This window comes from Muntiacus reevesi, chromosome 20 (assembly GCF_963930625.1).
Source record: "Muntiacus reevesi chromosome 20, mMunRee1.1, whole genome shotgun sequence".
NCBI classification, from domain to species: domain Eukaryota; kingdom Metazoa; phylum Chordata; class Mammalia; order Artiodactyla; family Cervidae; genus Muntiacus; species Muntiacus reevesi.
Window position 1 is genome coordinate 13,905,711 of NC_089268.1, and position 24,585 is coordinate 13,930,295.

Genomic DNA, 24,585 nt, shown 5'->3' on the forward strand with positions numbered 1-24,585 from the left:
AGGGACTTCTGATAACAAGGAAATAAAAGCAGCAGACAAGTCGTTCAGTTAAGGAGCTAGTTGAGCCTTTAAAATAAAACCAGTAAAATAGTGGTGCTTGGTGGGAGACACAGGATCGAGCATTTCTTGGTGTAGGGGTGGTTAAGATAGGGAAACAGTTTGCTCTTGTTAAGAAGATGAAAGTATACGAGAAAGAGAAAGAAATGGAAAATATTAGAGGAGGGGTAGTTCAGACAGTAAAGAACCTGCCTGTGATGTGTGAGACCCAGGTTTGATCCCTGGGTCGGGAAGATCCCCTGGAGAAGGCAGTGGCACCCCACTCCAGTGCTCTTGCCTGGAAAATCCCATGGACAGAGGAGCCTGGTGGGCTGCAGTCCATGGGGTCGCTATGAGTTGGACACAACTGAGCGACTTCACTTTCACTTTTCACTTTCACGCATTGGAGAAAGAAATGGCAACCCACTCCAGTGTTCTTGCCTGGAGAATCCCAGGGATGGGGGAGTCCTGGTGGGCTGCCATCTATGGGGTCACACAGAGTCGGACACGACTGAAGCGACTCGGCAGCAGCAGCCGGTATTTTTGCCTGGAGAATCCCATGGACAGAGGAGCCTGGTGGGCTGCAGTTCATGGGGTCACAAAGAGTCAGACACGACTGAGGACTTTAACTTTCAAGAAAAGAAACACAAGTGGTATTCTTTAGAGGCAGAAACCCAGAAGCATTAGTTCCCTCCTATAGATAAGAAAAGAGATCTAGATAAATGGGTTTTCTTTAATATATAGACAGCTGAGACAAGATGAATTAGACAAGATGACCATCCTTGAAGGTCATCATTTTCTGAATAAATAATACAGCTATCAGTAGCAGCAGAGAACTGAGAGAACTGTGGACTTAGGGGGAGAATAGTATTTCCAAGTAGTAGCTAATCCAAACTGCCCTTAAATAGTTTAAATTTATAGTGGGCTTTCCTGGTGGCTCAGCGATAAAGAATCCACATGTCAGTGCAGGAGACATCGGAGACAAGGGTTCAATACCTAGTTCAGGAAGATCCTCTGGAGGAGGAAATGGCAGCTCATTTTAGTATTCTTTCCTGGGAAATCTCATGGACAGAGGAGCCTGGCAGGCTACAGTCCATGGGGTCACAAAGAGACGGACATGATTTAGTGACTACACCACCACCCCCAAAATGAGACTGTCTCTGGCTATTATAATTAACCTAGAAGAAAAGAGCAAAGAGTGCCTAAGTGGTTCTCATTTATTTTTTTATTTTTAATTATGTTTTCATTTTTACGAAAGTAACACATGGTAGCACATCATAACCAGAATAATTTATAAGAGAAAGATAATCTAGGGGCAGAGCAGCATCTCTCTGTTGACAGTTTCTATTTTAGTACTTTCAATCTTTTTTTTATTAACTGTAGAAGAAAGAAGAAAATGTTTATATCCCTACTTTCTGAGGTGTCAGGTAGTATGAAACAAATATTTAGCTCAACTATTCTTCATTCCAGCATTTGGAATTTGTATTCTTTGTTTTCATCCTTTTCTTTCTTGATCCGTTAGTTTTCAGCATCATCTCTTAATGAGGATGTATTAGTACCTCTGATTAGAGGTACTTCCTTATCATACCTCCTGTCAGCTACACATGTATTTTTTATATTGTCACAGTTGTTAACTATTTACTTTCAGCCTGTAACCACAGCAGGTCTTCCATGGTGTGTCCACAGCGTGTTTCTAAAATTTGAAAGCCAGTAAGTGACATTTCCATTATTATGACTCTGCAAATGTTGTTCCCTCCCAGGAGACCAAGTTATGTGCTAGGAATAGATTTGTGTTTTCTGTGAGTCTAATGTCACAGTGCCTGGGCCTTTAAGAAGATTGATCTTACATCCAAGCCAAATCAGGTGGTGGTGGTGTTTGTTGTATTTCATCAGTTGCTCAAAAGTCATGCTACATTTTAGTTTGCTTTATATTTGGATTGTAATTTTTTAGATATAGTTTTTCTTCTTGGTGCTTATACTTTCCTTTCTCTTTTTGCAACCTGTATTTATACCTTTCACCTGAAACCTCCCTTCTGGAGCCCACTGTCTTTCTGCCTCAGCTAGACTAGCTGTTCTTTAAGCCTCAGTTTCCCTTTACTGTTCTTTCTTTTCTTCCCTTGTTTTTGGAATACAACCCCCCAAGTAAGTTCCTAAGAGAGTGTTGGAATTCTTGCATATCTGAAAATGTCTCTTATTGCCTCCATCTTGATGGGAAGTTTGACTAGGTGTAGAATTGTTGGATGAGAGTTATTGCTCCCTTGACTTCTAGCATTTCATGTTATTGCTGAGAAGGCAGATGACACTGATACTAAGTAGTATATGTAGGATTTTTCCACCTCTGGAACTCTTTAGGATCATCTTTTCATCCTTGGTGTTCTGGAATTTGTAGTATCTAGTGTCATCCTTTTCCTTCCTCAGTTCAAGATGCTGGATACTTGCTAGACCCTAACATCTAAAGTCGGACGTCATCCCTCCTGGAGCATCTGATATTCCCCAGCCCAGTGTTCCCGTCTCTTTGGAGTGCTTAGCACAATTAGTGTATAATTGTGCTCTTCTGCTTGTGAGTTCTCTGATCACCTTGATGCCAGTTTTCCTGTCTCTCTCAGTCTTTTACTTCATGCTTCAGGTTCTCCTCATTTGCATGACGAAGCCTAGTTTTCTGTCAGCTTTTTAAGATAAAAGGCCTAGATGAGTGGGAAAGGTTTCTAGCATGCCTCTCTCTTGAATGGGCGTTTTTACCGGGGCTCTGTGGAATGGAGTGGGGCTGAGGTGTTAATGGGCAGGATTTGTTGTGAGGAGACGAGAGACTCCTGGAGGAGGAGGACTGGATTGTGAGGAACCGTGGAGACGGCTTTGCCCGGACGAGCCGTTCAGTTTCCCTCGGTTAGCACTGTCCAGGCCGTCGCCAGGTGACCCGGCCTGGCCTGCTCCCATCAGCACCGCTGGGTTGCAAGCTCACCTTCCGTGCACCCCTGCCCTCCGCGCTGCCTCGCAGTTTGCTTCTCAGACTCCTGTGCACACGGTGGCTACCACCTCTGCAGTCACAGGGTTTCAGCCTTCATCTGCTCCCACCCTATCGGCGTCTAGAAGTCTGTTTGAAATCTCTTGCTGGTTATGTTAAAGCACACACAGTTCTATTTATTACAGTGGGTTCATTCTTGTCATCTTTGTGTTTTTATTTCAATTGGATCTGGGGGGAGGGATCAGAGGAAAATGTGTTTAATCCTCTTAAACTAAAATCACTGGGACAAGCTGAGGATTATGCTTTTTGATTTAACTATCGGTGGAAGAACAGAAGGAAAGGGCAGCCTCAGTAGAACATTGTGGTTCTTTGGAAATCAAGGGGATAGGATTGTACCCAAGGTAAAACCCCTAATCCTAAAGAGAAAGGAGGTAGATGTGTTGGAGGTTGAGAAAGTGGGCAGGCTTCCTGGGTTCACATTCGAGTGCCCCCCGTTACCAGCCATAGAACTGGAAGAATGATTGGGCCTCTGTGAGCCTTGATTTTCTCTCCTGTAAAGTAACAGACCCAGCCGTGGAGTTGTTATGAGGGAAATGAAATAATCTGAAGTGTGTAGTGCCTGGTAAATGCTCAGTAGGTAAAAGAGATGTGGACAGAGGTACCTGATGGTCCGATGAAAGGGTAAAGAGGAGTTTGAGGCAGTGTAGAGGAAAGTGAGAAAGAACTCACATAACTCACAACGTCTGTTGAACAAAGAGGTGGACTAAGACACTGGAAGTGACAATCCGAGGCCAGTCTGACTGGAGAGTGCAGACCTGGAAAGGGACAAGTGAAGGTCGGCGGAGTCAGGGGCAGGTAGCAGCCTTGTTTCAATAAGTTTGAGGGCCGTGAGTGACAGGACACGAAGAAAACCCTTTCTTAAGAAATTGGGCATCAGAATGGGGAAATCAAACTTTTTTGTTCTGTTTTCTTTTGCTTCTAGGCTTTGTTTTAAAAGTAAAATTTTACTGTATGTATTAGTGTAAAGTAATTCTTACAGAAATTTGACAGGTTTGCTTTCCATAAGAAACAATAAATACTCTTATTTTCTGAGCTCTTTTCTGAATTTTTATAATTGAGAACTTCTTTCTGAGGCAAATCACTGTTTAGGAGCCACAGAGGGTTGATACTTTTCTCATGGTTATAAAATTTTGATAAAAAAGACTAGCTGTTGCATCCCAACCAACATGAGAGAACTTGAGCCAATAAATTTACTACTTTATGATTAAAATCAGACGGTTTAACCTTGGAAGCATTCTTGTCATGAGGGACTTCATATTGTGATTAGTTATCTGAATAGCCAAGTGCCTCTGTGGGCTCAGTTAAGCAGCCTCCCACTACACGTGTATAATTATTTTTAGTGCATACACACACTCTGCCATAAAAGCTTGTTTGGCCTTATGCTCCCTGCCGTTCTGAATTCTCTGTTTCATTACCAGCATCCACCCACAGAGTTTCAGAAAGCCATTTCCAGATAGCAGGACCACAACTCAGAATTTTAAATAAACCACATCTCTATTAACTCAGTGGACAGGGGAATTAGTTACAAGCTGTGCATTTCCCACATCTAACTACCCTTTCAAAACTTATAAAAAATGTATACATATATAAGCAGGGAAACAGGGCCCTTTACTCACATTGTTGATTTTTCTGTTACTTTAGCAAGGGATAAAGAAAGAATACATGAGACAATCTTTAAGATTTTTACATTGAAAATAGGCCAAAATTTGTCCGAAGAAAAAAAAATTATGTTGGGCATTGTTTCATTGTTTCTAGAGAAAGTTGAACAACTCTTCTCCAAAGATGATATTATGTCATGGCTTGAATTATGTGCTCAAATATGGAGGGTGACTTTTAAAAGAAAATTGGGCTGGGGGAGGGGGCTTGTGTAGTACTAATCTGAACGGGAGGTGTTAGCTGCAGCAGAATCTCTTTTCCAGCTTGGCATTAACTGATAGCTCCTGTAACACCAGGGTTCAGATTTACCTTTTTTCTTTGGCATCCTGTTGGTAAATCCATTTCTCAAAGATTAAAATCGCATCTTAAGGTCTTGGGTCATCATCCTTCCTGGAACAGCTATTGCAGTAATTGATGGCAATTAAAATTGGGTCCTTATTGGGGTTGGAGGAACTATAGACTAAAAGAACGACATGTACAAGTCTGTGACTAATCATTAGAGTGTACTTAGAAATAAGTACGTACAAACCTGGAGAAGGGTAAGCTTTGCCCTTTTGATCACCTACTACAACTATTTGGTCATGCTCTTTGCCATCAGACCTAAGCTATATCAACATTTCTGAGAAGGAATTCAGTAGACACTCCAGCCAGTCATCTCCAGGTATGGCTACTCTGGGATAAGTTGTCTTTGCCTCTTTTTTTTTTTTTTTTTTTTTTTTAATAAACATAGATTCAGACTTACAGAAAATTTACAAGAAGACAGTTCTCAGGAGCCTCCCTGCCTCAGATCACCCAGATATTAACATTTCACCGCAGTGACTTTGTTCTCTGTTCTCTTCTGTATTCTTCCTCTGTGTGTGTGTGTTATATCTATGTCCATAACCATTTCAGTAGTTACCTTTGTTATGCTAAAACTTCAGTGTGTAGTTCTTAAAATCAAGATATTGTCTTATATAGCCACAGTACAACTTTCAAAATTGGAAAGTTAACATTGATAAAATATATAATTTCTTTAGTATGATTGTTCATAGTGTGAACATCTTCTTGATAAGTAATAATTCTTTAAATGAGAAGTATTGAGCAAAGTTGGTTGAAGGGGGGGTTAAAGTGCTAGATACTTGTTTCTCTCATATTTCAAATATGAACTAAAGATAATCTTCATAATAATTCTATGTAGAGTTTCTTGCCTCTGATTTTCCAGCAGCTCATTTTACAAGTGGGGGTTCTCTTTCCTTCATAAGCCATTCTCTTAAGGCAGCTTTCTCCAGCCTCCTGCACAGTTGGTAGTACCTACATAGCACTGATACAACCCTGAGTGATGAATGCTGAGTGTGCTCAATGGGCGGAGGGAGGCGCCAGAGTGTGGCTTTCTCTGGGCACTCTTTATCATCGTGTCAGGTTCTAACTTTAAGTTCATTTAGCCTCACATTGGAAAGAGTTAAAATGAGGCACAGATGTGTTTATTTATAAGTTTAAGGATTTACCCCAGGAGTAATGAGTCAAAAGACTAAATCTTAGGTGGAAGAAACTAAGTGATAGTTAGAGAGAGGAACTGAATTAAGTTGATGCTAAATTAGAAACAAAAATAGTTTAAAAACAAATCAGCTATTTAATTTTAGCATCTACTTAGTTATGCATTCAAGCTCTTTTTTTTAAATAGCAAAATATAACGGTTCAAACATTTTCCCCGTACATTAAACCTGGAGCAGAGCACCCACAGGATGACAGCCTCTCATTGCAAGATCACTGTCATTAGGAATTTGACCTCTGTTAATAGAGATTTTTTTTTTCCACCATTGTTGTTTTGTTAGTACTAGTGGAGTACTAAATTCAGCCGATTCTGCCTCTGCCCCTCGTGGCTTGCATTATAAGTCAAGGCAGGGAAAACAGTTGTAAGCTTTAGAGGGGGTAAGATGATTTACATGGGAATATTTGACTTTTTGTCTGTATGTTTTTAACAAAAAGCTGGAAAAATTGAATTAATATGTCGTTCTTCTTTACCCATGTCCTCACCCTACCCTGTACTCAAGTGTTTTTCCTCAAGTGTTTTTCCATAAAGGACACCTGTTTTCAGTCTTCCTGGCAGAAGACCTGGGGTCAAATCACATTAACCTCGGGCAAGTCATCAGCTTTGGAGACCAAGATATGAGGGTGCAACATTATTTGAAGATGTCTAGCCTGTCGCTTCCTACCTGGCTTCTTCAAACATAAGTCATCAGTAGGAAGACTAAAAAACAGGGAATAAATCTACTTATTCTGTAGTTACAGGAAACCTAAATTTTTCACATTATGCCTTATAAAGTTACACAACTGTTTTGAGCAGCTGGGCAGTATGTGTGACTAAAGTCACTTCTCCCTACTGGTGAGACTTATATTTGAAGAATGAATATTCTAGGAAACTAAATGAAAATAATATTACCTGCCTTAGACCCAGATATATGAAGATAAAAATCTGGGTATGTAGATACTTTATGGATTCTCTCAAATTTCCTTTTCTTTGGATAAATGAGAATAAACAGTGGCTGATCTTAGTTTTCTGGAAATACTGGAAAAGATAGTAGAACAGAAGTTCAAGACTAGTCTTAGCCCTGAAAAGTCTTAGAAACCTTGTGGTCATAGAGCATGGCTTGTGGTCACAGAAGAGGAAGGCGTGAGGCCTATGAGAAGTACGCATTTCTCTTGGGTTTCTTATTCTTGCTTTCTCTCTCTGTTTATCTTACCTTCATAATGCTACCTTATCCTGTACTCTGCTGATGCTATAAATGTAATATTTTAAAAAATCAATGCATTGTAATGTTGTTGAACTCTAAAATACCCAAGCAGGTTATAAAAAGGAAAGATTATCTATTGAGGGTAATTTGTCTTTTACAATGAGTAACTGAAAAATCTATGGGGAAAAGTAATATGGTTTAGTTGAGCAGGCAGGACAGGTCTTGCTGATGGAGAAACTAAAACAAGGAACGTTGTTACTAGGCCAGTTACAGCTGCAAAGGGTGACTATTCCTATTGAGATGTCACAAACCCCGTCCCCCATCCCCCATGTGAAACCAGTTGGAGTCAAAGAGAGGAGGAAGCTATATTGATACAACAGCTTTATTTCCCTGAAAACACATCAGTCAGGTGTTCTCCAGGTACTTTTGCTCCTCAGACTGTGAAAGGGTCTACTGATTGAAAGGGTTTTTGGTAAAGAGAAGAGGCACAAGTTAGATGAGCAACAAGGTTTGTACAAATGATATTTTGAAAAGCAGGGCTAACAAAAAATGTGAGGGTGAGAGCTACAAATCGCCCTTCTACATATATGTTATACAGTTCGTAGGTTCAAGAGGTAGCTTCTTGATTTTTCCCTCTTCTGCTTCTTAATCACCCCCCTCAACAGAATTTATCACGTCCACGTTTCACGTCCGTAGTCTGTTTGTACATTGTTGTCCTGTAAGCTTACTTGTGTCTTTCCTGGAATGTGTCTTCCTTGAAGGGAGAGATCATGGCCATGTGTGGTTCTAATTTGCAGCCCAGTGCCTGGCACACAATAGGCACTTGATAAATAATTAATAAAATACTGGCTGTTGTCTGGGCTTTTGGAGAACCACATAAATTAGATAAATGGAGAATGTTATTTTACTTAATGAGGTTATTACTACAAGTGAACCTTCCTGGGCTTTTGCTTTGTTTTTTATCCTGGTGAAAGTTTTCCTTTGGTTTAGAGAGTTGAATGATCAGCAATGAAGAGATGTCTTAGGAACAATTAGCAACAGTATAGAGTCCATCAGGTGGAGAAGGCAATGGCACCCCACTCCAGTACTCTTGCCTGGAAAATCCCATGGACGGAGGAGCCTGGTAGGCTGCGGTCCATGGGGTCGCTAAGAGTCGGACAGGACTGAGCGACTTCACTTTCACTTTTCACCTTCACGCATTGGAGAAGGAAATGGCAACCCACTCCAGTGTTCTTGCCTGGAGAATCCCAGGGACGGGGGAGCCTGGTGGGCTGCTGTCTATGGGGTCGCACAGAATCGGACACGACTGAAGTGACTTAGCAGCAGCAGAGTCCATCAGGAGAGGCAGGGCAATCAAAAACCATCAGGAAGCTATTGGGAAAGAGATAATGGGAGAGGTGACTTGTGGCCTTCTGGGACCAACTTTAGTCATAGGCAGTGCCATCAGACTTTAAGAAATCACGGGCTGAGACAGCGACAGCTAACTCATCTCCCAACGCTCACCTAAGCACACCCTTCCTTGCTAAGGCACGGGTGAACTATAGCCTGATGTCCTATATGGCAGGCGTGCAACAGGGCAAGTTTGAGGAAGAACACCCCCCCTCCGATGGCCCAGGTGCAGTGGGAGCTGGGCTAACACAGTGCCTGCCCTTCCTCACCTGCCCTGACTTGTGCAGCCCTCCAGCCACGTGGGTTTGTCAGAGGCTTGCCAGAAGTTTTAATTTCTGGTATCGAATATGAAACAGAGGAAGCGTTCAGTTAAAAAAATAATCTCCTTCCTTACCAGTAAATGACGCCATTAAAAATAGGGAGATAGATGAAATTGAGAAACAGTCAGTCAATCCAGGATGATAGTATATTCCACGGGAAAACCAACCAGGACTGTCCAGAAGTCCATGTTATTTGAATAAATGAACAAGTTACCAGTTTGAGGGGAATTCTTTTCTAGACTAAAAGAGACCTAGATCCAAATGTAACGCCTGCAACTTGATTGGACATGCCTTTGAAGCAATGAAGATAAACATTGAAAACAATGGAGTCAATTCGGATATGGACCAAATGTTAGGTGACACTGGGGCATTATGCTTAATTTTCTGAGGTATGATATTTTGGTCATGTAAGGAAATGCCCTTATTATTAAATGTGTATATGTGAGATATTTTGATGTTTGCAGGTTATTTTCAGATGGTTGGGTATTGCGTGAGTATATGGAGGAGAGAGAGAAAACAATGTGACAGATTATTTGTTGAACCTGAATGGAGTGTATACAGGTGTTCATTGTACTGTTCTTTGAACTTTTCTATATTTCTTAAAATTTTATTTCTTCAAAATAAAAAGGTGAAAGCTGACTGCATGCTTCTTGGGGTTGAGTTGGAGGTCTGCTTTCAGTCTTGAGACTGTGATAGAGGAGACCACCACCCTCACGATAAGGAGCAAGTGTCATCTTGAGGGAATAACCTGGAAGAATGGGGCTGGTGATGGAAGGAGAGGGATTCATGGTTCTCAGTAGCACTGTCTGGCAATTTGAGAACACTTTTAAAATGCTTGTGGTGTAAGACGTGGCATCCTAGGAGTATATCAAGCTGAAAATTCAAGCTTTGTATTATATTCAAAATGAAAATGGAGGCATTCTCCACAAAATTTTAATAATCGACCTCTTCCAAAGAGTTGAACTTCTTTGTCTGTGTAACAGCTTTTTAACACATGTGATCTTCCGAAACAGTTCTAGGACCATGAGGAGGTTAAGAAAGGAGGGGGCAATTCCAGTCGGGTAAAATGGAAACAGAATTTTAATGGGTAATGAGGGAGTTTTCTCTCCTGAAGCCTTTCATGACACTCAGAGTCAAGAAGCTGGGAGAGGAGGAAGCTAATCCCTGCACACACGGAAAGCCAGCATGAGAAGGAACAGAGAGTGCCTTTCAGACAGGTTTTTATGAAGTGTCTTTTATCCGTTTTTCCAGTGAGAATGTGGTGTTTTTCATGGACAGAGTTTTTAGCAGCTTAAGCCTTCTTTTTAAATGGTCGAAGGAGAGATGGCAGTGATGTGTGAGGGTTCATTAATTATTGCTCTTACTGATGTTTGCACAGGCTGTTGGGATCATAAATGTCAATCTGTCAAGAGACTGTGATAGGTTCTAAAAAAACTGATTGAGCACCTCAAAAGCTGTCACAGAGCCTGAGATTAAACAGATTCATCTCTCTCTCTCAGAAGTAAGGGAAGGTGTGGGTGAAGCAAACAGAAGATGCTTCCTTTTCTTTGTGGCCACTTTGCTGTACCCACTCTCCTCAACTCTGAGAGCTGGCTTGTGCAGACGGTCAGGAGCCTCCCACCCCACCCGGCCTGCCCCGAGGTGTCAGAGGGACATGATCAAGGTTAGCCCTGTTGGTTGTGTGCGGGCTGCCAGCTCACAGCGACGGGAGATTCAGAGACTGGGATTCAACTCTTGACAGGCCTGACACAATTTATTTGGAAATCTTCAGGAGAGAACATGAGTAATAAAGACAAAAACAGTGACAGTAAGGAACAAATGTGAATTTCTGTCAGAGACGAAACAGAATTTTAGAAGAAGGAGGTCTGTTTGTTGTCTCCAGTCAAGTTTTCCAGTTAAACTGTGTTCCTAAATTGAAAGTTCTTCCACTGCTTTTCTCGTGGGCTGGGAAAGTACAATTAGAAGACTTCTCTTCAGAGGATTGTATGTTTTAAAAATCATGGTACTTGTTTCTCTGTCACAAAGCAACGATTACCTTTAGGAAACGGAAAAGTAAAATACTTAAGATTTTCCTTTCTAATTTAATCACACTGTGATTCTTGATCGGACTTTCCTTTGACTAGAAGATCTGATGTGGTATCTTCCTCAGGCAATAAATGTAGACAGAAGAAGAGGGGGTCTGCTGAATGTCAAGAACTGTGAGCCTGGCATGGGCGTGTGGGCAGCTCTTGTGCGGGTACACACAGACTAGATTATGTTCTCGAGGAAAAGCATACTGGGGAAAATGTGCTTTGTTGGCCCTTTATGAAGGACCTTAATTAGAAGTCACTCCTAACTCCTGGGGTGGGAACAGTTTCTAGCCGCCACACTCCTCCTGCTGCTAATGAGCATGCTCCTTGCAAGGACGAGTTTCTTCTGACAGTTAAAGCTGCATATGAGAGTTATTTCTGTTCACCTTTCTCTCTGCATTTAACCCTTACTGCCTACATTCAGATTATGCAAAGGGGGACTGGTAGGTGTTTTCCATCATAGTTGAGGAGTGCTTCAGGGTAACAAGTGTGATGTTTCTGAGCAAGAAGTAAATAATCAAAATTTAATTTATTCAGATACAGACAGTAGACGAGGGTTCCTTTAGTGTTCACCATAATTGGATCTTTTCTTTCTGATGGTCCTTTTTAAATTGGCATGAAATTTATAATTGAATCGTTGAATTATTTAGTTCATTATTATGTAATTAGAATCCCTGTCCTGGACATCTGTTTCTCTTATTTGGGCATCTCCCCCCATGGCACAGGTTTCATTAAGTAATTAGCAGAGGAGATATAAATTTCTTATGCAGACATGATGATGATCCTGCAGACTGCTATTTATTTCATCAGCTTCTAATTAAAAGACTAAGTCGACTTGTGAGGAAATGCTAGGGGATGGTTTGCTTCTCCAGGAGGGTACATACAACAGTCACCGTCCTGGGTGGCAGCCTGTGGAGGGTGGTGGACAGTCTGCGGGTTTTTCCCCTCCCTCCTGGGGTGGGGGCATCAGAGGGCACAAGGATTCCACTCCACTTAATAGGCCGTTGACCGAGTGCAGGGTAAGTGGGCGTACTCCAGAACACTAAGGTTGTGAATCTCTTAATGTCTAGGAGCGATTCCTTGATTCTGAAAAATGACATATTCTGGTAAACCTTTCATCTTAGTTTAGACTTGCTGAGGACTGCTTCTCATGACTCAGGCTTTCTCTACATGGATGCCTTTGGTCTTGGACTTGCACCGATGCTGACACGTTGATTTTCAGAGGACTGACTAGGGCTGAGTGCTGTTTCTTTAGGAGGGCCACTGCAGTGCTGCCAGAGGCTGTTGGCAGCATTGAAGACCTCCCTCCGGACCTACTGTTTCAGGAACATCCCAGGCATCCTACCTTTCAGAACAAATGACGCTGTGGTCTTCATATGTAAAGTGGAGTGGGTAAAAGAAAATTTCAGAATGAGACTATGCAGACTTACTCCTTAGTTTTTGGGGTTTTTTTATTAAATGCTCATTGGTCAGACAAGATGGGGAATTAGAAGAAAAGAAATCAGGCTTGGACAGGCCTCCTGATTTGGGGGGTTCCAACTAGGTTGTTTGGTGATGAGTGATTATGATTATATAAATATGAATTCTGTTTCTCAATCTTAGAAATCATATATTAAAAAATATTGTCTTCACATATCACTCTCTTGCTTGTTTGCAAATGGTTAGCCATCGGTGGTATTGACATACTGAAAGTAAATTGTCTTCTTGTAGCAGAGGCTTGCTTTAGAAATGGAAGTGGGTGCTATATAGGTAGCAGCACATTGGACAGTTTGGAACAGATTCACTTGGGAAACAGCTTTGAATGAACATTGCACTTCCAGACACAAGCTCAGTTGTATCAGATCGCAGTGCAAATGAAAGAAGATCTGAGTGGCCCTTCCTTCTTAAAGGTGTGCTGGCATCCTGTCATGGCCCTCTGGATTTTAGCAGCTTAATAATGCAAAGGCTGCAGCCACTTCCCCTTCTTGTGTGGACCCTAATCTCTCTCCTCACCGCCCACCTCCGCCCAGAGTTGGGGGATAATTTCTTACATAGATGCTCCAAATGTAGGACCTTCTCTCAGAACAAACTCCATTTTTCTGTTTCGGTTTTTACTCTAGAATTTTCTGTTTTTGTCACCCAATGGAAAAAAGTCTAAATAGGGTTATTAATACAAATAGTGCCTTGGTTTGTTTGTTTTTAAAAAGGACCCCTGGAGAGCAGTGTGGCCCCTGCCTGGTATATTTCTTTTAGCTGGCTGCTTTGTAATGATTTACATTTAGATTGTTGCTTGTTGCTTTTGTAGGGGAAGAGGAGGGGTCTGGGTGTCTGGCTGCCTCACTTACACCGTCTGGGTTTGGACAGCTTTACTCAGCAGAGCTGGGAAATAGGCTGAACTTGCTTTCAATTGTTTTCATCAAAGGCCTTGTTTAGTTGGTTTGTATTGGGGGAAAATGTCATGTAGGACTGCAAGAACTAAGTGAGATGAAAAATGAAGTTTACAATTGCTGTGAATGGTGCGTGCCTTCTGAAAGCCGGTGCACGGTGCGGTGGGGTGGCGGCAGTGAGGAACCATCACCGTTGTCACCGTTGGGGCCAGTAAGTGCTCGGGTGGCACGCAGCACCCACTCCACACAGCGGGGCTGGGAGCAGGGCCCAGGCAGCCTTCACTGAGACACTGCCAGGGTCCCTGCAGATCCGGCGGGTGAGACTCGAGTGTGCTTCCACTGCAGGGGCCACGGATTCAGTCCCTGGTTGGGGAGCTGAGATCCTGCATGCTTCATGGTACGGCCAAAAGAAAAAAGAAGTACAGCTAACAGCTTACTGGTTCTTACTAGAGCCACAGTATATAGAAAATCAGGACTGCCTAAGGAGCTTTATTCATGTAAGAAACAATGAGTTTAGGCAAAGAGGGCGCATTAGTGAACAAAGCAGGTGAAACTTGCTGCCCTCCAGGAGCTCATGTTCTCCTGGAGGATAAAGTGAAAAGATAGTGTTGTGGAGGAACAAAAGGCAGGATAAGGGGTCAGGAGTGGTCTGTATAAGGTTTTCCGGGAAGAAGACCTCGTTGAAAATATTGCTTAAGAGACATAAGAGGTGAGATCCCCTGTGGATCTGGGCAAAGAGTATTCCAGTCAAAGGGAACAGAAGGTGCAAAGGCCCTGGGGTAGGAGACAGTCAGCAGGCCAGTGTGGATGGAGCAGAGGGCACGAGCAGCAGGGGACAGGGTCAGAGGAGGGCCCACCATGCAGGGCCTTTCTGAGGGTTGAAGGAAGTATCTGAAATTTTCCTCCAAGAAAGGGAGCTGTTAGGATTTTGAGCAGGAAAATGAAGTGATTGTAACTTGATTTTTAGCAGGGTCGCTTGGCTGCCTGATGGATAACAGACTATAGGGACAAGGGGAGGTGCAGGGAGACAGGTTAAGAAGCTACTCCGCTAGGCCGGCAGAGATGGTGATGGCCTGGACCGGTGTGGTGGTGGTGGGCTGAGAAGGTGTGGGATCTGAGTTTGTTTTGAAGAAGATCGTTTAGGAGACTCTTTTCCAGAGGCCGTTCAGCACAGATCACGTTGGAACCTTGGCAAGAGGTGCATTGTCAATATGCCATGACAGTAATTCCAGAAGCACAGAGCCGCACAAGCTGGCTCTTTTTTTGTTTTGAAGGCAAGTTATTTATAGCCTGCCTGTGACATGAACTTCAAACTTCATTTCATTTTACTTTTTAAGGTTATACAAAACAGTTGTTGCACCCTATACTACCAGCCCCCACGACCTCCACCATCCTCCACCCCACTAGTTTGACTCCAGCTCTGGGGTTGTAATACCAGGCACTGTCTCTGCCCATCCCATGAAGGAGGCCATGGAGCAGCTTGCTTGAGAGCCTGCAAGGACACTTCTTCACTCTGAGTAAACTGGAATGGTCTTCAGTATTAGAGCCTGATTCTTGTGCATTTAGTTGTGCATAGGAATAGAAATGTATTTTTACTAGAAAAGATTATGGATCAGCCATGAAAGACTGATTTTAGGTACAGAATTGTGCTAAGTATGGTGATATAAAAAAATAGTAGACATAGTCCCTTCTCTGGTGAATTGTAGTTTACTTGAGGACAAAGATCCCAGAAGAGATAACCAGTACAAGCAGTGAACAATGAGGACCCAAAGGAGGGGTACGGAGAGAGGGGTGCTGTTTCCAGCTCGAATGGTCTCCTTGTTGGCATGACTGTTTTAAAAAATGACATAGAACTGATGTTTGCTGAGCCACCCCCCCCCCCCCCCCCCCTCGCTCAGGCCTGGCTCGTGAGAGGTCGGCTCTGAAGGTGCACGCTTGTCACAGTTTGTGCCTCCTAGAGCAGGCCAGTCAGAGCTGGCTCTGGCTCACACACGTCCCGTGCCTGCACAAGGGCAGTAGCCTGGTCTGGAGCGTGCCTGGCAGGAGATTAGTCCGCTCTGGCTCGCCAGGCCCGGCACTAACCCCGACGCCCAAATGTGTTGTTTTGTGCAGATTCACAGTCTGAGAGTGAGGCTTCGCCAGTGAAACGGCCACGACTACTGGAGAACACGGAACGATCCGAGGAGACCAGCCGGTCTAAACAGAAAAGTCGACGTCGCTGCTTCCAGTGCCAAACCAAACTGGAGCTGGTGCAGCAGGAACTGGGATCGTGCCGCTGCGGTAAGCATCCAGGGTGGGTGGGGGCGTTAACTTCTGAGAGGCTGAGCTCCTGGCTTCTGCTCCTGGGTACCTCCCTAAAGGCTGTAGGTTTGGAGCTCAGGAAATGGGGAGTAGAGGAGTCTTATTTCTAAACACCCCTCATTTCCTTACACGTAACAAAAAAGGCTAAAACCACCTCAACTAGTCTTAGCATAGTTCATTAGCATTGCATTGTTGCTGCCCTCAGCTTCTCCCCACTGCGTATTCCCGTGGTTTCTTCTCATTGATGACTTATTTGGAAGTTAACCAAACCAGTGAGACTCTGGGATATGTACCATAAAATTCATATATTAATTTTGAATGAGCTTTTTGCTATGTATAATAAATGGAAGATTTCTCCCCCATATCCCTTTTAAATTAAAATTTGACTAGAAAATTATTTTCCTTGAACCATAATTCATTGTCAGTTAACCCCTTGAAATAGCTTTAAAGTAACCTTTGCTTTGGTGTTATTGAGTGTAATACCAACTCCTAGAGTTGCTGCAAAGGGGTGTCCTTGTTAAAAACTTTATGCTTGCCCCACAGTGGAGCGAAACTTAGAACAACGCTTCCTCTCCCTCTGACCACATGCATCACGAATTGTGTAGCTGTATTGTTTAGGCTGACTGCGGTGTTTCCGTATTGTGAAATTGTGGTTTGGGACAGAGCTCTCATCAGGCACGCTGGCTCTGGCCTCTGAGAACCCTGTATCCTTTCTAAAACTCACTCCTGAGCACTAAAGCTCACTCTAAAGGCACTCCTGTGCCTCAGGTGGCTGTAGATCTCCTATAAATGTTGCAGGAAGGGGGACCCCTTCCAGGGCCCGAAACTGGGCTCTTGTCTAACACTCGGAAATGAATTGTCCGAGGAGACACGTGCTGACAAAGCAAGGGATTTTATTGGGAAAGGGCACCCGGGTGGAGAGCAGGAGGGTGAGGGAACCCAGGAGAACTGCTCTGCTGCGTGGCTCGCAGTCTTGGGTTTTATGGTGATGGGATTAGTTTCCGGGTAGTCTTTGGCCAAGCATTCTAATTTAGAGTCTTTCCTGGTGGCGCAGGCATCGCTCAGCCAAGATGGATGCTAGCGAGAAGGATTCTGGGAAGTGGACGGACAGACAGGGTCTCCTCTCGATCTTTCCCGAACTCTTCTGGCTGGTGGCTTATTAGTTCCGTATTCCTTATCAGGACCTCCTGTCATAAAACAACTCATGCAAATGGTTACTATGGTGCCTGGCCAGGGTGGGTGGTTTCAATCAGTGTGCTTCCCCTAACAACTCCCCGCTGAGAGACTTCATACTCAGGATGCTTCTTGGGAATAGGGGCGGAGGTCTCTTTCTTCTGTAACTTCTTCCTGCTGTGCCTGGGCGTAGGCCTGCCTAGCAGAGCAGAAGTCTCTCTCTACCTGACATAAGTTGGGGTGTTCTATATCTGAAACCAACTTTCACTCTTGTAATAACAGCAATTTAGTTTGAAATTGTTGGTGCCTCTCAGAGAAGAAATAGACAGGGGCCAAACAGGAGACCTAACATTTGGTTATCACTGGTCCCCAGTGATGTTTCTGGTCCCCAGAAACAGGAGGCAACATTTGGGGTGAGGGCTGCAGGGTTTGTGACTTTTGGTTTTTGATTGGCTGGTGGCGAAGCAGCAGAGCTGTGCTCCAGGAATCTTGTGTTTAGTCTGAAGTTACCATCCTCCACCTGGGTGGGGACTCCAGTTCTGTAGAAGAACTCAAAAGACACTGTTATGCATATTTCTTTGAGTAAGAACTAGGACCCTGTCTCAAGGCTGTACCACCATTTGATTGTTTCTCCTCTGTTTCTGTATTCCCTCCCTTCCCTGATTACCAATTGTTTGAATCCACCCTTTGGAACTCAGGGAAGGTCAAGGAGGCTGAATGAAGCCTATATCTTACAGATAAGAAATGGAGAACACAGAACGAATTTGTACTCCAGAGTCACCACCCCTCAGAATCTTGTTCAGTTTTAATTTAGGGAACAGGGCAGCTATGACTGTGATAACTTCCTGTCAAAATGGGGCATAGGACTGCCTCAGCTTGAAGAAGAGACACTGAATTGGAAGTATTCCTGAGTTCCAGGTCCTAGATCTGAACCTTGTATGATTAAAATCTCAATCCCTTGGTCTGCCATTTTGTTGTAACAGACCCAGTTAGTAGTAGCTGGAGGAGGGATAACTGGAATTTTAATAGACAAAATAAATCTCTTTCTTTTTAGAAGAATAGGCCTGAAACCCAGTCTGGACCTGGCATTTCGGGGAGACTTTTTTTAGCCAGGTGGCCAGTTGCCTAGTTTTATAAAAAGTAAGGTATAAGTTACTAGCTTCCAGCAGACATTGTTTTGAGAATGGTGGCATCTAAACCTGATATGACTCAGAAAACTCAAGTGTTTAGCAATATAACGTCTAATGTGAAATTACACCCATAGTAACACCTGGTTATTTCCCAGGATGTCTGAACCATAGCTGAGTACTCTATTTTGACTTTTAATTGTAAAATTTTCCTTAATAGCAAAAGCAGATGTCACCATTAATGATGTCAGTGTTTCTCTAGCTATGAGAAGATGCAAGATTTGGGACTCATAAAATCTCCTGAAAAGATCTAACTATCTGAAGGCCTGTTCTGCCAGTTTTTTTTCAGAGCACAGAGTGCCTCATTCCTGATTTTCACCCTGAATTCCTTCCAGGGCCATTGAAAGTCAGCAGTTGCAGTGGCCGTGATTTAATCTCTGTAGATGTAGATGGCAAGTGTCAATCTTCAGTTGGCAGAGCCCCGTTTTGCTCGTAAACTTGACAATGATTTTGAGGGGGGCATTTCATGACCATTTTATCCCATGGTGCTGAGAATGTCCATTCTCAGGTTTGACAAAGATTTTGTTGACAGGCCACTCAATGTGCTGTTACTAGACTAGGCCATAAAACCGTATCCAAAATTCTCTGGACCACCTGTCTTACTAGCCTCTTGGTCCAGGAAAGCATTCCCTCTTGTTGCTTTTTCTCATATCTAGAGTTACACTGTTATCGTCATCGATCTCATATGGAACTATATATTATTCTATCAGAGGCCTCAGTCACACATTTGGCAGTGTAAGAAACAGCAGTTTTGTAAAACAGGTGAAATACAAAGAACATAGCCAGCAGTATTAGTAAAGTCACAAGTAAGACTTAAGTTAAGAGCTTCCATTAGATGTAGCCCAGTATATCCCAGGTTGTCTGCCTTAGTCTGTTCTGTACGAATCTTTATCTTTCAGGGAAAGTATACAATGGCACCACCATCTATAAGGCACATAGCCCAGTTTTCTAGTGTTACTAGACTCATTATCCTTAGTATGACTTAATTGTTTTCAACACAGAGGAGACTTTAAACCTAAATCACCATAGCCTGGTGTTATCTATATAAATCCATCTCATAATTGTGGGAGATTTCTTTCTCCTTTGCTGAAACTTTTCTTGTTGCTCTGATTGAGCTTGAGTAATAGAAAAAGGCTCAAATTTATGGCCAGAGTCAGAGTAGGCATTATTAATTGGCCCAGTGAGGGGATCTTGTCTAGTAGTATCACAGTGACCTGAATATGACTACTTTTTTTTTTTTTAAGTAAATTTCCTCAGGGCCAACCAGAGTCTTGTAGTAGAGACATTTACCAAGGTAACCCAGAACTAGATACAGGTAATTGGCCACAAACCCAACAATTGGATTGATTTCTAAAACTAGCATAGGATCAGGCCTATGATAGAAAAGCATTTGATTTATATGCAAAGGTCTAAGAAGTCAAGAAAACATTGTAAATGATCATACGAATCAGGTCCGGCATCTTGGGCAAGCTGTCTACCTCTCATGTCATTGTCTTCTCATCCTGGTGTACTGTAGTTTCTCCTGTTTCAGCATCATTTTTTTTTTTTTTTCCAGCATCATTTTAAGGTGAGATCAGGTCGGCTGTTTTCTCTATAGGCCAATCCAGCGTAGGGGCCTTTGGAAGTGCAAATTAATCTAAGAGTTAATTTCCCTTCAGTTTCATTGTGCATGAGCTAGTTAAGAGTACCTGATAAAAAGTCCTTCCATCCAGGTTGGAGACAGTCCCTTAAATTATGTCTTTTTTAGTCCTGGTTGCAGGTCATGAGGCATCTGATCTTCATCCTAAGATAGATTACTGAGATAAACTTCAGAAACAAACTTAGGGTGTTCTTTAAGAATTCAATTAAATTTTGCATTAATATCACATAACAGCAAAGAGCTATCCAAGAAATGAGTCTTACTACATGCAGACCTCCATGAACAAACTGGGATTTAACATTTTTTGAAATATCTTTTTCTCCCAAAAGTTACCCTCATTTTTATCAAGTACAACCAAATTAAGGCTAATTTGTTTGCAAAATAGGTCTGTTCTCACTAATTTTGGTCTGATGATTTATATAACCATAATTGATTAGACTTTTTATATTGCTGAAACACTGATAGAATCTCAGACTGAACTTTTAATATAAAACAGGGCTGGGAAAGTCACACCAAAGGCTTATCACAGATTTTGCCTAACAAACCTAGGTGAACTCTTCCCTTTTTAAGGTCTCAAAAATTCCTTGAGATTTTTGTACCTGTTAGTGAGATAACCTTTTAGCTCATTTGATAAACTTACTGGAAACCTAAGAGTTTCAAATTTCTGGAGGAGTCAGATAGAGAGAAAATATAATTGTTTTGTTCATAACGTGTAATTTTACCAAATTATTTTCATAATTAGTTTGAGAGGAAGGTTTTCCCTACTCCCGGAAAACACACGATTTAAACCTGTAATTTCTCAGATAGAAACCATAAAAGTTATAAGCATATTCACTGGTTCATTCAGTCCTTTGTTAACTTTTGTGAAGTCATCAGGTTTTTCATCAGAATACCAAGACATACCAAAATGTTAAGAACTCCATATAATTTTTAGGATATCTGTATTAGTAATTTTACCATACATTATAACATGAGCGGATTTATTACTCATTTGATAATCTTTTTCATGTAATTTAACCAACCAAGTAAACACAGTTTAATATCTCTCTCTGGGATGTTTCAGGGGCCCTCTGAAGCACCCCAAAGTTAGCTAGAGGTCAAAGAAACTTCAAAAGAATTTGATTTAGGAAGTTTTATTGAAAAGATCAATTAAAAGCATTTAAAACATTTGGTCAGATTTAGTCAATGTTGATGGGTGTATCATTTAGCTTGTTGATATGTCACAATGGGCGTAAATACCAAGGCTCAAGGTCTAGTGAAAGTCAGCTCTGCCATTTTGGACCTAATTGGCTCTAACCAGTTTTCTTATGACCATGTCATTCCTAACAAAATCCATTTATTTAACTAATTGTAATCCAATTTTAGAAAATCCTGATCATGCATAACTCTTTTTAGTATTTTTTCATACCTTTCTTTTTTTTTTACTGAAAGCACACTTCCTGCTTTCCTTTAGCAACCAAGAGCTAACTTTTATATTAGCATTTTATAGATTGGTGAGCATAAATACCAGTGATAATTTCTAAAACCTTTGCTTTCTTAAAACATTTTAGGATGGCATCAAACATTATTCATTTATAGTCCCAAATCTCTTTAGTTTTTCTGTAAAAAGAAATCAGTGTTTAGTAGTAAATGTTTCAAAATCTTATTTCATTTGGAAATGACCTAATTATTTAATATACTTCCAATACTTAGTTTAGCACAACCCTTAGAAATTCAAGTTATGCAAATCTGGGGGGACTATTGTAGGCAGATATTCTTAAAGAATAATTATTCTTAATAGAGTTTATATACAAACTCATACCTCATTTACATTTTTTAGAAGTTTTTTCACTCGAGGTAATTTCCTTGTTGACAGACTTGTAACAGGTATAATATTTAACTTATATTAAACATAGGTACAATGAAAATATTCTACTTGATGTTAATTACTCTAAGACATGTCTGTATTAGATAGGTCAACAAACAAACATTAATATCAGGTATTTAATACTGAATATTTCCCAGTTCACCTGAACCTGGAATTTATTGTTTAATTTAGAATTAAATTAAATAGAACTTTGCCAATTAAATAGAGCTCATTTACAAATTAACCTAAAAAATATTACCCAGAGACAAAGACATACCAAGACATATTTAGACAGACACAGTGCAAGATCTAGCTTCATTTTCTAAGTTTGGTCATGAATTAGATATTACAATATAAAATTTACTAGTTTATAAAAAGTTGAAATAAATAAACATTTTTTAAGGCTTTTCCCCTTTTCCCCTCAGTCTCAGGAGTTAGAGATGGTCTAGATAAGTGTTCCTGAGAGCCCTCGTCTCAAGGCACAGGGAAAGAAAATCAAGTTCTAAACAGAAAGCAAAATGGCCATCAAAAATCACAACACAGAACACAGAGTTAAAACACACACATATAAACCTGGCAGTCCTCATCAGACACTCCCTTAAATACAAGAACCCAGTCTCTCAGAAAATCTTCTATAGAGACACAGAACTTCAGATGTCTTCAAAGATTTCAAAAGGAGGAAAGGAAGACAGGTTGAAAGGAGGAGGAGGAGGAGGCGGGAAAGAGGGGCAAAAGGGGTGGCCTTACAGACGTCTCCTGCCACCTGCAGATATCCAGGCATTATGGGACTTTTCCCTTGACTTCCAGAGAAGGGAGGACTGAAACTCGGCCCTACTGGAATTCGAGTTCTCTGCCAAGAGAAGGTGATCAGTCTCCTCAGCTCAAGCTGAGGCCCTTTGACCAAATTCCTGCGTCCGGGACTGGGGGATTAGAAAAACAGGAAGGATAGGAAGGGCTAAGGAGAGGACAGAGAGAGGGAAGGGGAGAGAGGTCAATAAAGTCTCCTGTTCCTTACTAGTCGGGGCACTCTGGCCAGTTGTCCACGTCAGGAGGAGACCAGGGACAAAAGGGTCCCAGTTGCGGCCACTGGGTCTGGTCCACTGGCAGGCAAGCTGGCACCTGAGTACCCCGAGTGGTCAGGATGTCAGTCTCAGCGAAGAAGAGTCCCACCAGAGTCACCATTTGTTGCAGGAAAGGGGAGCCCTTCCAGGGCCCGAAACTGGGCTCTTGCCTAACTCTCGGAAATGAATTGTCCGAGGAGACACATGTGCTGACAAAGCAAGAGATTTTATTGGAAAGGGCACCCGGGTGGAGAGCAGGAGGGTGAGGGAACCCAGGAGAACTGCTCTGCTGCGTGGCTCACAGTCTTGGGTTTTATGGTGATGGGATTAGTGATGGGATTAGTTTCTGGGTAGTCTTTGGCCAAGCATTCTAATTTAGAGTCTTTCCTGGTGGCGCAGGCATCGCTCAGCCAAGATGGATGCTAGCGAGAGGGATTCTGGGAAGTGGACGGACAGGCAGGGTCTCCTCTCGACCTTTCCCGAACTCTTCTGGCTGGTGGCTTATTAGTTCCGTATTCCTTATCAGGCTCTCCTGTCATAAAACAACTCATGCAAATGGTTACTATGGTGCCTGGCCAGGGTGGGCGGTTTCAGTCAGCGTGCTTCCCCTAACATAAGCACTGATGCTGGTACTCAGGACTCGGTGACTCTCCCGGCAGTCAGACAGTCACTCACTCAGAGCCCTTCGTCTTCTGAGGAGATGGTCGTGGCTGCTCCTTGTCCCTCAATTACCTGCCTTGTTGGAATTGAGGAGGACAGGAGGGCGATCCAACGCCTCATGGAGACAAAGTGGGAACTCCTTTCCTGTCGTGACTAGAAATCTGTTGCATACTCTGGTGTGTGTTACTCAGCAATATCAGAAACGTGCTCAGCTGCAGAAAGGTGAATGGCGTGTGGAGTCTGGCATCACCAGAGGTGTGACGTTTTGGCCTGACGTTTATCCTATTCAGTGCTTGTGTGAGAGCATGGGGAGAGAGGTGGGATGAGACGTGGGCGGAGGCTGTTGGCAGAACTTTCAGGCCTCGCCTGTTTTCCCTCAATGTGGTGCAGTCCAGGTGAGCCCAGAACCTTCCTTTTAGGTTGTGTTTTGATCAGCCCTGCCAGGTAACGTAACCTTCTTGATGAGGTGGTGGAGGGATGCTGTGGCTGGCCGAGGACACTCTGGGATCTGCTGGCCAGCCAGCTTTGCCCACAATGCTCTATCTGGTCTTGTGTTCTCTGCACGTTCTTGCCCTGGTCTCACGTGGCCCATTGCCGGCTTCAACAGTTCAGTCTGTTACCAGTGTTATGAGGCTCCCCTGACCGTTTGCTTTTGCTTTTGTAACACGGGCCTTTGGGGATTCCTAAATTAGAATCACGGGATTTTCCTGCACCTTACATTCTTCTTTCCTTCTCGAAAGTAACTGAATCCTGGGTATTACACGGGATTTGCCCTAGTGGATCAAGTAGTCGGTCCATCCCGTGAGCCGTCTTGCCTCTTGCAGTGGCTGATACCTCCTCCTCCTCAGGTTAAGCAGTGAGAATTCACAGATTAGCGCTGAGAGACCCAGAGGTATTGTTGTGAAGTCTCCCACTTTGTCCTTGAGCTTTGATGCAAACCATCTCATTTCCCAAGGCCTTAAGCACCCAGCTGAATGTATCTAGAAGTGCACATTGGATGGCTTCATGTGTCCCTAGAGTGAAGCCAGCTGGCCGTCCTGGTAAGCGCAGATTCCCCTGCCACGCTCTCCACCTCTCAGCAGGAGGCTGGCTCCTAAGTAAGTGCCAATTCGTTTGCCACAGACGTGCATTCTTTTCAGGTGATATAAC

The 24,585-nt window shown here is 42.7% G+C and overlaps 1 protein-coding gene across 1 annotated transcript in view; it reads left to right on the plus strand.

Annotated features, from left to right (window-relative positions):
* The window catches only part of ZFAND3 (zinc finger AN1-type containing 3), a 319,337-nt gene that overhangs the window by 268,768 nt on the left and 25,984 nt on the right, over window positions 1-24,585 (plus strand). The window contains exon 5 of the mRNA XM_065913308.1: window positions 15,682-15,849. Coding sequence (XP_065769380.1) covers window positions 15,682-15,849 — 168 coding nt within the window. The remainder of the gene's footprint in view (window positions 1-15,681; window positions 15,850-24,585) is intronic.